Genomic DNA, 13,723 nt, shown 5'->3' with positions numbered 1-13,723 from the left:
TGTGAGCCGGCAGACACGGAACAGGAGCCCACCAGACTGTGCATGGTGTTTATTAGTGATGACAGTGAGGTGGGGATCTTGTGGAACATGCTCTGTAGGTCACACACTAGAGCCATAAGGCAAGGGTAGTCGGGTAGACAGGGCCTCTGGGGGCTGTCCACTGTGTCCCTCTCTCCCCACCTAACCCTAACTTAACAAGCAGCAGCTATGAATCAGCAAATAAAGTTGGGCCCATATTCCCCAGGAGGCATGAGGGCCAAGAACAGAAAGGACAGGAAGCAAGAGCAAAAGAATGAGGGGGACACGGAGGCCCCCGAAGCTGTTCCATACGTCTTCCGCTATACACGCCCTCCCTTCCCAAAGCCTCAACCCAGCTTGGCTCCTGCCTGCCACCCGTTGGGCTTGACCATGCTCCAGTCTCTGGTGCTGGCAGATGTCAAGAAGCTTTCCTGGCAGGTGAAGAGATCTGCTGGGGAGCCACTGGCCCCAGCCTCGCCTGCCTGCTGCTCCGGCCTCGTGTGTCGGTGCCCCACTCCAGCTGACGACGGACAGGAGTGTCACCTTGTTGGGCTCTGATTGTCTGGTTTCTAATGTGTGGTAGTGAGGTGAGTGGAGGACCTCGAACCCCAAAGCACAACTCTGAGTCCCTTGACCATTAGGACTCGTGCCCGCTCAGGGACCTTGTTTCTGCCGCATGCCATGCTGTCCACACCCCCCACCCTCTTGTCCCTTGGAGGGGGGCATCCCTTCCCTGAGTCTGGTGGGAAGGCCCCTGTGAAGGGGATCCTGGCCTGAGGGCACTGCCCAGTGGGGCAGCTTCTTGTGCAGGAGAGGAAGGTGCCAGGGGTGCAGCACACACAGCTAGTACCTGGAATGGGAGCCTAGGGGGGTCACTGTGCCCAGGAGGTAAGGGGGCTCCCTGCTTCTCCCAGAACCTTGGGACCACAGGCAGCCCTGGAGCTGGGGCTGGGCAGGGGATTGTGGGGGCTGAACCTAGTGCCAGCCTACTGCCAGTCTACCTCCAACCTGCCTGGAGTGGGCCCCCCAGCCAACTGTGCCTGCGCCCGCCAGGGGAGGGCAGTGGGAGGCGGTCAGTAGCTATCCTTGGGCCAGGGCCGGTTGCGCTGCCAGTTCCGGTCATTGTGGTTGTGCTCCGAGTCCTGGGCGAGGAGCCGGTCTTGGGGGTCATGCCCGTTAGCACTAGGCAGCCCCGAGGTGTGTTGGCGGTGCGGCTGGTACAGGTCCTGGTAGGCGTCGGCATAGTCCTCCTCCAGGTGGCGGGAGCTGCGCTGTGAAGAGCCTGTCCAGGCTTGGCGGGAGCTCTCGCTGGCCTCATCTGAAGGCATCAAGCTGTCCCTCTCCAGGGGTGAGTGCTCCTCGCCACGCTCCCCCAGCAGCTGCTGGTTCTGGGGGCAACACAACAGCTCTAAGTAGATGGGGTCGACCTCACCTAGGCCCCCTACCGACCTCTAGCAGGGTGGGGGTGGGGAGTCTCCCCCTCTCAACCCTCAGTTCCCGGATATAGGAAATGGTCCAAGGAAGGAGAAGCAGCTTCCACTTGAGACACGGAAAACCAGCTTTGGACTCCTGCAGAATTCAGGCTCTGCCTTCAAGACAGACTAAAAGAAGGAGAGTATGTTTCTTCCGAGCTCAGAACAGTAACCTCAGATTACCCATCTCCTTGATTTCTTCCCTCTCATCAGGAAGTTCCTTTGCCCATCTGCCCCAGCTCTGTACAGCAGAGCTGAGTTCTCTGATCCTTTGGCCCTTGAGCTGGAGGCCAAGGACAGTTCTCTGGGCCAGGAGGGGGCAGTGCTTTGGCTGGCTTAGCCTGAATACCTGTGCCCACTGGAAATGGGTACCTGAAGTCCGGGGATGGCACTAGGAGGGCCCAGAAGCCCAGGGCCAGGAGCTGGGTGGTGGGTGGCCCTCCAGTAGACCTCTAGGTACTCCGCCAGGTGCTCACAGGCGTCCTCCAGCTGGTTCTCATCCAGAATCACATCAAATGACTCCTGGGAAGGAGAGGGAAAGCAGTGAGCTTGGCTTCCTCTCAGTAGCAGCCCCCCACCCATCTCCAGCACTTCCCTGGCCCTGGAGAAGCAGGAGTGGGCGCAGCAGTCGCTGGCACAGGCACTCACCGGTGGGCACTGGACCAGCTTATCATAAGCCATCATCTGTACAGTCAGGTGCTTCATCTGTGACTTGCCCCGGGAGCGGATGAGGCGCTGGAGGACCTAAGGTTGTAATGGGCAGAGCTGGGCCCAGTCCTGGGGCCTGTCTCCCCACTTGGGATACGGTATTGGAAGCAGGTGAGCGCCATCAGGAGGGGGCAGCAGGGGAAGGGAATGCAGGAGCCCCTGGGCAGGGACCAGGTAGAGCAGCACCGCATGGCAGCTGGGCAGCCCCATGGGCCTCCATCGCAGCCACCACTGATGTACCTTTGGGGAGGACACTTTGACAAAGACGATGATGGGGGCCAGTGAGGTCTTGGCCAGCTGCGCTGGATGGTTGATGGTGTCGGCATCCAGCACTACCAGCTGCAGGGATTTGGCCAGCTCGAATATGCGCTCGATCTCGCTCTGGACTTCCGCTGTGGAGGGGGCAAGCAAGCCGAAATGCTCACCTTAGGGCCACACCTACGTTTTCCTCCAGCGGGGCCGAGGGCTCTCCAGGATGGTAGATGGGAAGGAACGGGAGGGACAGGGTATTCCTCAAGTCCCCGGGCAGGCAGAGAAACAGGGAACCGGGCTGACTGGGGTGGTTCTCGCCAGTCCTGGGGCAGGCAGAGAGGCTGCGCAGGACTGCGAGGTGCCAGGGAAGAGAAAGGTGGGAGGAAGGGTCTCAGGCAGGAGACCGGGGCTTCTCACCAATGCTGGAGCGGGCAGAGGAGCGCTCGATGATGGTCCTCTTGCCCGGATTGTTGAGCACGGACCGCTTTGCCAGTGAGAGGTCCGCTGTGACACGGGTGATGGAGATCCTGGGGTGGGGGGGTGGAGAATCACAGCCCCCCTCTAAACTTCAAGCCTCAGGCCTCTCCTTACCCAGGTCCCACTAACTTTCTCTTTAGAGGAGACCTTGCTACAGGCACCTGGAAGGAGATGCCACCTGAGGCCAGAGCAGCTCACCTGCCATCAAACCTATGTTTGAGGAAGTCGAAGAGAGCCTTCTGCATCATGTCTGTGACCTGGGTGGGAGGGGTGAGGGGAAAGGCATGCAACTGACTGGGAGCCCTCTCAGAGAGAGGCAGCATCCCTAGGCATGGCCCTAGAGCCTGCCCCCCTCCACACGCAGAACTGATGAAGAGAGAACACCCACTTCCACCATCCCTCAGACCTTCCCGTGGCAGGCTGGGTAAAGGCAACTCTTTGGCGACAGGGACCTTCTCTCACCTCATAACCTTTCAGAGAGGGTCCCACCAACACCACAGGCCGCATGGAGGGCACTACATCATACGGGGGAACGTGTTCTGCCTGCAGAATTGACCTGAGGTCAAGCAGGGCCGTGGCCCTCTCGCCTGTCCTATGCCTCCCTGGTGCAGGGCAGATTCGGAAGTTCTGGGCTCCCTCCCTTCTCTGCTCTCCTGCCCTTCCAACAACGACTGCCCAAAAACCTGTCCCCACAGCCATAAGCCATGAGCTCCCCACCACCCCAGTCCAGATCCCTTCCTTGACTCACCTGCTTTTGCTTCTGCTTGGCTTTTTGGAAAAGGAAATAAAAGATTAAAGTTGGTGAAGGGGGAATGGCCCTGGGGGCATGGTATTCCCTTCCCCAGGGGAGACACTCGGTTTCTCTGAGCTCTTTTGGTCCCTCCATCAACCCCTTCCCACACAGCTCACCTGGGAACTGCTCCCTCTCCCCCCTGTGTCTTAGTCACCCACCTACCCAAGATGAGTGGGTCAGGGGGAGGCTACCTAGAGATGGAGGAGGGGAGCGTCGGTTGCCAATGTCACTCAGGCTGGAGGGGTTCCCAGATCTCCTGAGAGCAGAGAGGCCAATTAGTATGCACGTTCTACATGTTACTTAATAGTTGTATACATTTCCTTACATCTTAGTGAGGAAGGGATGTGCATCATGCATATCTGCACGTGTGCCAGCTTCAGGATACGAGGGGTTTATGTTCATAGAGTCACAAACCCTGCTCTCACCTGGCCTTCTGCTCCTGCTTGAGCCGGATGCTTTCCAGGCGCTGGGGGCTGGGGATGAAGGCGATGTCCCCACCCTCTTTCACTAGCCTCCCGATCCACCAGTCATTGCTGTACTTCTGGGGGAAGGGGCGGTGAGAGGAGGCACCCAGGCCTCAGTCCTGGCTCTTCAGTGTGAAGGAGCCAGGGAGACTTTCAGAGAGCTGGTCTGAGGAAGGCAGCATGAAGGGAGGTGGGGCAGGAGAAGGTGCCAGAGGGAAGGGCAACCAGGTTTGAGCCACCCAAGATTTCAGTGGGAGGCATCCCTGACGTCACAGGGGACCTAAGAGGCAACTCATCTAACTGCTCGCTTTACACATTCGGAGATGGAGGCCCAAGCCAGGTCTCAGAAGGATGGAGGCTCCAGGGATTGGGTTTTAGATATGAAGGGCATACAGGTGTGTGTTCTGGGTAAGAACTGAAGAGTCTGGGGACTTGTTTATGGACTGAGACTGAAGTAAGAGGCATGGGAGCTAGGGCAAGAGCGGGGGAATTAGGTGGCTTCTCTCTGGGATTGGAGTTGGTCACCTCTTTAATGTGCAGAAAATCTTTGGCCTCAAAGTTGACTCCAGAGCCCTGGACTGGGCACTCCTCGTCCAGCACGCCACAGTAGCTGACATTGGTCCTCACAGCAAATGCCACAGGTTTGTGCTAGGGAATTGGGCCATCAGTGCAAATGAGGGGGGCTTCACAGCACCCCTTCTAACATCAGTGCCCCACCAGTACAGGGAGGAGGCCCCAACAGAACACCCATGACACTCACACATGCATACTCATGAGTATCCTGCTCACTGACCCCTGGGGACTGAGGGCCAAGCCCAAGTTTCCACCCAGCCTGGCCTGGCCGCCCACCCGAGTTGATACCTTGGCCCTTTCAAGCTGCTGCTGAGCCTGGCTCTCCACTTCCCGCCGGGCACTCTCCCGGTCCTCCTCCAGGGAGACGTCTGAGTCCAGAGATGGGCGGCTGGTATAGGAGTCGGCTGAACCCTGGCATGGGGGAGAGGCTGTGACCCCTGGGCTCAGGTGTGACGGGCATTATAGGCACCCTCTAAGCCCTACAGCAGGGCCTCCACTAACCCTAGCCGGTCCAGGTCCACACCGGCGGCTGGGCCCCAGTGGTCCCTTCCATCTCCCCGAGAAGGGCCAGGTGCCTCTGGGCTGCAGGAAAGCCAGCCCTATCCGTATGTGCTAAGATCTGGGCCCCTCCCCGCAAAGCCTATTAATACTGCAGCCTTGAATAGAGCTTTCATTTTCCTCTTTCCTCCCTTTCCTCCCCTCTACCCTGGCCTCTGGGGCAGAGTGAAGGGAGATGTGCTGAAGATGATATATTGGAGATGATTCCGAATCTAAAGGACCCAGCCTTCTTGCTCACATCAGCCTGCAAAGCAGCCTGGACCTTATCCCTTTAAAATGCGTGGCATGGGTACAGTCAGCCGGGAATAGTCGAGAGACTCTGGTTGGCATGGCACTGGTCCTGAGTGTCAGGATAGAGCCATCCACCCCCTCAGAGCTCATCTCCCCCAGTGCCCACTCTTCCAGGGTGAAGAGGAGGACACAGAGCCGCCAACTCCTGGAAGTCACTTCCTCTCTACTCTCCCTGCCCCCACTTTCTTTCCTCTCACACCTGCTGGGGCAACTGGCCAGGTGTGGGCAGCAAACAAGACACAGACTGAGAAGGCAACACAAAGCTGTCTCCCTGGGCCCCAGTGAGGCTCGGCCACGCCTACCATCTGGCCTACATCTCCCCAGCCCTTCCCCAAGGGGATATCAGCCCTAGAGGAAGGACCTGTAAGTGCTAAGCAACCCAGCCGAGGACCCTGGGATGTCAGGACAGGGTCTCTGGTCACCTGAGCCAGGAGAGTCTCTGAGTCATGCCCATAGGAAGGGTCTTTGGGCAAGGGGGACATCTGGAGGGTTGCAGAGCTCAATATGAGGGAGGCCCCAAGGGAGATGCACAAATGAGCAAGGGAAGCTGGACCTCAGGACAGGAGGATAGAAGTCAGGATGGCTGGGATTCCCCCCCAGTGTAGGGCAAAGGGAATCTTTTGGTTTCTACCTCTTTCTACCTGTTGTTTTCTACCTCTTTATGATCAGAAGCCTGACGTGGTACTTCCATCATTTCTGAGGTGCAGGTGGCAGAGAGAAGATAGGGCCCTAGATAAGGGGTCCATGTGGCAATGTGTGTGGGGTGGGGTGGGGTGGGGAGGGGTTTTAGAATGTACTCAGACTGGGGAACATTCCTTCAAGACCACCGTGCATGACCACTTCCAGAAGGCTGTGAAAGCCACACTCTCAGCGGGGGAGACAAACACACATATTGCCATGCCCTCCGCCCCAGCCCCACCAACGGCAAGAAGTGATCAGCTTGCTATCGGCCCAGGGCCCTGAGCCTCAGCTAAAGACAACGTCTGTGGTAGATGGAAGGCATGAAGCTAGCACAATGGAGAAAAAGCTTTCATTTTACGGAGGACTAGAGTCGGCCTGCTCTTCCCCATCTCTCGAGAACAAAATAAGGCTGGCTTGACAGCAGGATAAAGAGCAGCTGAGCCCTGGGGAAGAAGCTTCGCACTGTCACTGGAGTGGGGGGACCTCTTTGCGGGGGTCTTAGCCCTAAGAGACAGCTGACTAAGGTGAACAGGGGCCAGTGGGAAGGGAGGCAAGGGACAAGGCAGGATGACTGCTCACTTGGATGAGTATACATCAGATGCAGGCTTATGCCAGAAGAGGAGTCTGACCTTTACCCTCTGCCCCATAGTCTCTTGGCCTAATTTCATCATCTTAATGTCCCTGCCTGGGCCATCTGGGTCACCTGGCCTCTCACCTCAGGATGGGAAGGACAGGATCTCCCCCTTAATGTTTAATGAGTTGTACTCAGCCTGGAACCCATCTCCATGATTCCCAAGTCCTCAGAGCTCCCTCATCTTTCGTGCGCGGGTACCACCGGGGAGGCCGGGGCCGCCCTGCCGAGTGTGCTCAGGGGTCTTGCTGCCCTCACCCCCTATTAGGCCCAAACAGCCAGAGGCTCAGTACTTCTGGAGCTGCCAGGAGTTGGCACAGTGCCCTGGTGTTGCCCCCCTTGCCTGGTGAGTGTGTGGGCAGGCTGCCGCTCCACTCTTGCCTGGCACGGGGGAAGGAGAGGAGGGAGATGAGCCGGTGGATTTATTTAGAGCCTGATCTCCCTCCTACTGCTTCAAAGGGGGCCTCAGGGAGAGCAAGGAGCCAGGCAAGAGAAAGGGAAGTGGGGGGAGGGTGATCCGGGAACCAGCAAGGGGTGCCGAGCCAGTGAGGGGGCAAGAGGCCTGCCCCAACACCAGCCACATGTCAGTCTTTACCTCGCAATAGCCCTTACCATCTCACCAGGGCTGGGAAGGAACCTTCTAGGGCCCTCCAGCCCCTCGGAGAGGTTCATCTGCTAGCTCACCTTGGCACCCTGGGCCATGCCAGCTGTCCCTTCAACTGTTAGAAAGAGGTGTCCACCAGAGCCTTGCAAGTCATCTGCTCTAGCTGCAATATAATTAGCCCCAGAGGCTCAGTGGGGAAATTGGGCCCAGCAGGAGCCCAGTCCCAGAAAAGGACTGATAGCTGTCTACTCTGAACCCTAAAACTCCTGTATCCTGGACTTGGCAGCAAGAGATGGAAGAAAATGCAAACACTGCTCTTTTGACCCTCCACCCCTCTCAGGGACCTCTTCCAAGCCATCCAGGGGTCCTCTCCACAGGAGGCCTTCATGCAGGAGCTTTGAGGGAAGGGACCAAGAAGCTGCTCCCCATCCTTGCCCCATCTTTCCAGGCACTCTCCCTGTTCCCTGAGCTCCGGGAATCACTGCCTAATGAGCTGATTTGTCTCAGTGGGTCAGGAGATAAAAGCAAAGAGGAGAATTAAATATTTATCAGTTGCCTAGTTCTCTGAGCAAAGAGCTTCCTCTCCATCCCCAGGCCCTCATACCCTCTGGCCTCACCCCCAGGCCCTCCATGCTGAGCAGGAGCTCAGGAAGCCCACTGCTCTGAGGAGGCCTCAGCAGGAGGCGTGGAATGGATGGGGCTCTGTCAGCTGGCCCACCCATGTGCTGGTGCCTAGTTTCCAGCCTGGGAGAGAAGCTGGGCTCCACACAGGGTGAGGAAACAAGGCAATGCTCAGGGATGGGAGCAGAAGGGAATAAGGGAGGTCCTCAAGTTTATGACCCTTCTGAGGCTGGGACCCGACTCTCGGATGTTCTCCTAGGCTCTCTAAATTTGTCCTTCCCTTGAAGCATAGGAGGTCTGAATGGTCCTCCCCCCAGAAAGCCCCAGCTTCTCCTGTAGCTGCTGTGTTCCGACTCCCGTCAATCCTCCTTTGGGAACTCGAGACACTGCGTGTGCCCTCTCTACAGCCTCTGTGCCCTCAGCCTCCAGCCCTTCCTCCCTCTACCCTGCAGTCCTGGGCTCTGGACACCTGCTTGAGCCTTTCCCCCACACTACCCCCACCTCGCACACACCCTATATACCCCTTGGTCTAGAATTGGGGTCCTGAGAAGCCCTGGGCACTAAAACCCATGTCCCCACTTTCCAGGAGCGCCCCCCAACCCCTGCACGCCCTGCCCCTCCACTGAGGCGTTTGTCAAAGTCCTGAACTGGGGAAGGGTCCAAGGGAGAAGACGAGTCACCCCAACTTCCCCACCCCCACCCTCACCGTGGGCACTCACCGCCTCCGAGTCCTCAAACCCGGGCACGTAGGAGTCGTCATACATGGGGGAGTCCGGGTGGGGGGGGAAGCGCGCGGCGCCGGGGGCGGGGGCAGCCCGGAGGCAGGGGCGAGGACAGCGGGCCGCGCCCGAGAGATGCCGCCGAGCCCCGCAGCCCTGCGGGCGGCGGCGGAGAGCGAGAGAGCGCGAAGGAGAGAGCGAGCCGCGAAGACCAGCTGCTCGGAGCTCAAATCAACGCTCCCCCCACCCCCCCCCCCCAAACCCTGCCGGTCCCACCCCGAGCGCGGCTGAGGAATCTGGCGCCGGCTCCTACAACAATAGTGCCCGCCCACCTGACCCCCTCCCCGGCAGCTGGCGAGGGCGGCGGCGGGGGGCGCCGGCCACCCGGGGAGCCCGAGACCGGGCCGGGAGAGGGTGGCCGGCCGCAGCCGGGGAGAAGGTGGGTCCCCAAGCACCTATGGGGCACAGGGGCGGCGGGGAGGAAGGGGAGGAGAGACTGCGGGCGGGGCGGATCCGGGCTCAGAGGAGGCGGGGCGAGGAGAGATGCGGAGACAGAGACGCTCAGCAACCCAGGAAATGCTCCGCCGGGAAACAAAGGGCTGGAGCGGGGGAGGGGAGGGGGCGCGGAGATGGTACCCGAGCCGAGAAAGCGGAGGGCGCCGATTGCGGGGAGACAGGAGGCAGAGAAAGGAGGGGTCGAGGCAGAGGGAGAAAGGCGGGGGGAGACAGGAAATTGGGGAGACGGGGGGAGATCGGAGAGGCGGGGCGGGGGCAGGGGACGGGCGGCCAATGAGGGAGGGGCCCCAGGTGAGAGGGCGGTGGGTCTGGGCCCTGGCGGTCCAGACACTCGGAAAGCAAACCCCCGCAGTGGTCCCGGGGAGGAGTGGGTTTGGCGATCCCTGGCCAAGGCCGTGAAAGTAGCCCCTACCCCAACAGGTGCTTGCCCCCCTCAGGGCTGGGATCCTGCAGCAAAGGGCCTTGTCGCCCAACCGGTGCAAAGGGATTGGTTTTGGGTCCGGCCGCCCCACACCTGTTGCGCGAGCGGATTCCATCCTAATATGGCCAGGATGGGGGTTCCCTTCCTCACTTCCTTGCCAAGGACTGAGCCAGGCGGTGCCAAGGCATCCGTGGGAACTGGGGGGAGGGAGGGGCTGTTTTAGGTGAGCCTAAGGGGAGGAGGAAAGAAACCAGAGGATGGAGGTAGGAGGACTGTCAGGGCTGGGACAGAAGGGGGGATCCTGGCCACATGGGGTCAGGACGCGGGGGAGGGGAGGAGGGCAAGACGACGGAATCACTAGTGTAAGTCCTTAGAGAAAGGATGGAGCTGGGGTCGCCAGTATCCGGGTTGGAGCCACAGTGCCACTCTGTACCAGTATCCTTCCCAGGAGCACCAAGCTGTGAGGTGAGAGAAAGCCGCGGCCCTCATCTTGAGTAAACTTCCCCAAAGATCCACCCATTTGAGCTTCCTCCTTTCTTCCACCTCCTGAGCAACACTGTTCCTTCGAATTTGGGTTACCTACCTGCCGCCCTTCCAGACCACGACCACTCCCCTCTGGGGATGTGAGATAGAAAGGGGGTTACACTTGGAGCCCTTTGAGCTCAGTCCTTCTCCAGTCCCAGTTTCTCACACCCAGAAGGGTGAATTGGGAATCTGCTCCTTGCTTTAATGTCCTGAGCTATAGGGGAGTCAGAAGACGGAAACTGACAGGGTCTGATGAGGTCTAGGGGGGAAGCACTGTGCTCAGGGGAGAGGAAGACCACCCAACCCAATTGGCTGCCCCATTTATGTCCCTTGTTCATGTTCCATTGCCAAGAAAGGAGAGAAGGGGCCTCATCTTAAGACTATCTTTAGTCTGCCTTTAGTCTGTCTACCCCTGTGAGTGGTGCAGCCCAGCTCTGCTTAGCTTCTTCCTCCCGCTGGATTTGGCAGACAACTTTGTTGGAGCCCTACGGCCTGGCAAGAACTGATTGGGGGGGGGGGGGGGGGGACCCGGCTGTCTCAGTTCCCTCTGCAGAGTCCAGCATCCTTTGGGGGTGGTTATACATTGGATTCTTTGGCAGTGCCGGTTCCCAGACACTGTTCTTTTCACTTTCGTGCCCTCTTCCAGTTCCTTAGAATTCCTCAGATCTTCATCTTTTATTCTCTGCCTCTTCAGTTCCTTCTGTTTTTCCAGAAGGGCAGAAAGGAGGCATGAAAGAATAGGGCCTTCCAGGCGCTCTCTCTACTGGAAGATGATTCCAATGAAGACAGCTGCTGAGACATCTGCTTCCCTTCCTGTCCCTTGAATCTACTCTCTCCTGGTCTCTCCTTTCGGGACTCTTTCCATCACCAGGGAGTCCCGGGGGGTTATGGTAACACAGCAGATCTGCCATCAGCTTCACACCTTCCTCACACACCTTATCTTCATCCCCATCTGGGACAGTGGTGTCTAAGTCGGTTTCTGAGGCACGAGTTGCCATGCCAACCGCCCTGGGAGGATACAAGTTTTTCATACCTGGGCCCATCCCTTGGGTCTTGTAGGAGCTTCAGAGCTGCTCTCTTTCCTTATCTCTGAGTTGCTACTCGATGCCCCCTTCCATTTCTCACCTCACCCACACCTGCCTGCTCCTGTTCTCATGCCATGCCAGCTTCCTATCCTGAAACAAGACATGCGCCTGTCAGCATCCATGGGGCCCTAACCCCTTTTCTTTTCTGTGGCTGAGCATAAGGGGCGAGGGAAATGGCACAAAAAGGATTCGAGGAGAGGATTCCTGCTCTCTTCGTTCTAGGAGAGAGCTGTTAGCTTGGCAGCTGGCTGGTAGCCAAGGCATGGATGCAGGACATTGGGGGGGGGGGGGGGGGCAGGCAGGCAGGGAAGCCTGGATAACCAGCCAGGCTTGGGAGCTGGAGTTCTTGAGAGCCTCCAGAAGACATTCTAGCTTCTTCTATAAGTGCACCAGGAAGCTGGACAGATCCTAATCCCTCTGCATTGAGTGGGGAAACTGAGTCAGGAGCTAGTACCTCTGGGAAGTCCTTCTCCCCAGCAGTCTTTAAGATCCAGACCAAGCCAAACCCCTAGCATTCTAGCTGCTAGGCTGCCCTCAGGGAGCCTGAAGAGGGACACCAGGGGAGCTCGGTGGATCCCTCTTATCTCCATCCTCTCGTCTAGCCCCTTTTCTGGCTTCCCAGGCAGTCTTCCCCTCCTGTCCCAATCCCAGCTCTGGTTGCTCCCTCCTTTCTTGCACACCTCTTCCACCCTTAGCCTCACCTCCTCGATCTTCCTCCCTCCCCATCACTGCAGTCTCCCCCAAATGAAGGCCATCTTCCTAGCTTGGAGTGGGGTTCTCCTCCCACCCACTGGGGAGGGGGCCCCCACGTTTACCTCATTCAGCAGGAAGGTAGCACTGGAGTCAGAAAAAGACATAGACCGGGCTAACGGCCTTTCCCCCTCCCCCGGGCCAGGGGCTCCGAGGCGGGAGCAGGACCCGGCCGCCGCTCTGCACACTGGCTCCCGCCTGCACGCCTGGCCTCGCCCCACGCCCGCCTGGCTCGCCGCCGGCTCGCGTCCCTCTCTCTGGGTTCCCTCCCCCTTCCCCCCACTCCTTCCCTCCCTCTCCCTCCCCTTCTCGCCTCCTCTGTCACTCTCCTTCTCCCGTCGCCTTTCAGTCCTGCTCTCTCCATATCCATCTCTTCTTCCTCTCCACGGCCCGCGTTCTCCGTTTATCTTCGTGCCTCTCACTGTCCTTCCACCCCCCCATCTCTCCTCCGTTCTCTGCCTCCCCCTTCCTCCTCAAGCCGCCCCCCCCCCCGAAAAGGTAGGGGTTCTGGAGCTCCCGCCGCCGCAGGCAGAAGTGCGGGAGTCGCTCGGGGTTCGCCCGGATTCCGGAGGTCTGGGCGGAAGATTCTGGTCCCTCCCGACCCCGGCTCCGAGCGCCTGAAGAAGCCAAGCGCCCGCGCTCCACCCCGACCTCAGCAGGGGAAAGGAGCGCAGGGAGGAATGCCCGAGTGCGGCTTGCTGGCCCCCGCAGCAAGGCGCCCCCCCGGGTTCCAGGGAAGCCACGGGCTGCCACCCGTTCCCGACCCTGTGTCTCCAGCGCGCCCGGGAGTCTCTCGATCTCCCTTCTCTGCCGGGTTGTGGCCCCCCGGGACTCAGCCCGCGAAGGCGCGGGGCGAGGCGAGGCGAGGCGGCTCCTCCCGGGGTGGCTGCAGCGCCCCCTAGGCTCACTCGCCCGGTGGCCGCACACGCCCTCCAGGTGGCGGCACCCGCCGAGGGGTCCAGTCTGTTGCGCGGCTTGGGGGCCCACGCTGCCAGCAGGAGGCGCTGCGCTAGCCGGAGCGGAGGGGGAGCAGCCCGCAGCCAGACCCCCCACCGAAGTCTAGGACGAACCCCTCTCCTTCTCTTTCCAAGAACTGCGGTCCCAACTGGTCGGACCCCCAGGGTGGAACTCCAAGCTGCACCCTATCTCCACCCCCGTAGGATTCCTTTGAGACACTTGGCTTCTCTGGGGCCTTAAACAGCTCCTACCTCCATATTGGTCTCCAGGGGCGTCCCCGCTGAGCCCAGCAGCTTCCCCGCCAGGCCTGGGATGCTGGGAGTCCAGAGTCGCGGGACCGCTTCTCCGGTCAGTACCCCCTCCGCCCCCTTGGGCGGGCACGTCAAACAGGACAAGCCCAAGTTCTGGCGGGGGAAGGGGGGAGCGGGGGGTGTAGCCCCAGCCGGCTCTCTTCCTGCACCCTTCTAAGCGGATCAGCCTCTCATTGGTCCCTGCACACCCCCAGCACCCCCAGGCTGGACTCTTGTGTATACCAAAGACGGTGACTAAAGGGGAGGGGGCGGCCGAATCCCTCTCGGAGACAGACACGCCCTGATGCTGAGTGACA

At 59.7% G+C, this 13,723-nt stretch overlaps 1 protein-coding gene across 3 annotated transcripts; it reads right to left on the bottom strand.

Annotated features, from left to right (window-relative positions):
• Positions 1-34: 34 nt before the first annotated feature.
• On the bottom strand, positions 35-12,398 carry LOC111157805 (calcium voltage-gated channel auxiliary subunit beta 3). Of its 3 annotated transcripts, none has more exons than XM_022519464.1 (13): positions 12,225-12,398; positions 5,046-5,168; positions 4,710-4,832; positions 4,146-4,261; positions 3,912-3,976; positions 3,676-3,695; positions 3,390-3,470; positions 3,126-3,184; positions 2,868-2,977; positions 2,439-2,590; positions 2,139-2,234; positions 1,863-2,012; positions 35-1,406 (listed from the first exon to the last, which is right to left on the bottom strand). In XM_022519464.1, the coding sequence occupies exons 1-13, from the start codon at positions 12,264-12,266 to the stop codon at positions 1,092-1,094; spliced, it is 1,452 nt and encodes a 483-aa protein (XP_022375172.1). In that variant the 5' UTR covers positions 12,267-12,398; the 3' UTR covers positions 35-1,091. The 3 variants fall into 3 exon arrangements, with proteins under 3 accessions (XP_022375172.1, XP_022375171.1, XP_022375173.1); XM_022519463.1 differs by lacking the exon at positions 12,225-12,398 and adding an exon at positions 8,863-9,166; XM_022519465.1 differs by lacking the exons at positions 4,710-4,832; positions 12,225-12,398 and adding an exon at positions 8,863-8,937.
• Positions 12,399-13,723: the final 1,325 nt, after the last annotated feature.

The sequence above is a fragment of the Enhydra lutris genome, unplaced genomic scaffold, assembly GCF_002288905.1.
Source record: "Enhydra lutris kenyoni isolate GAN:26980312 unplaced genomic scaffold, ASM228890v2 scaffoldscaffold56, whole genome shotgun sequence".
Lineage (NCBI taxonomy): Eukaryota > Metazoa > Chordata > Mammalia > Carnivora > Mustelidae > Enhydra > Enhydra lutris.
The sequence above is the reverse complement of the archived record's forward strand: the minus strand, read 5'-3'. Positions and strand labels throughout refer to the sequence as shown.

Coding starts and splice junctions, on each gene's coding strand:
- LOC111157805 (XM_022519463.1), bottom strand. CDS start 8,907: ATGTATGACGACTCCTACGTGCCCGGGTTTGAGGACTCGGAGGCG. Junction 3,977..4,145: donor AAGCAGGAGCAGAAGGCCAG/GTGAGAGCAGGG, acceptor CTCTGCTCTCAG/GAGATCTGGGAACCCCTCCA. Junction 2,013..2,138: donor AGCTGGTCCAGTGCCCACCG/GTGAGTGCCTGT, acceptor TCTCCTTCCCAG/GAGTCATTTGATGTGATTCT.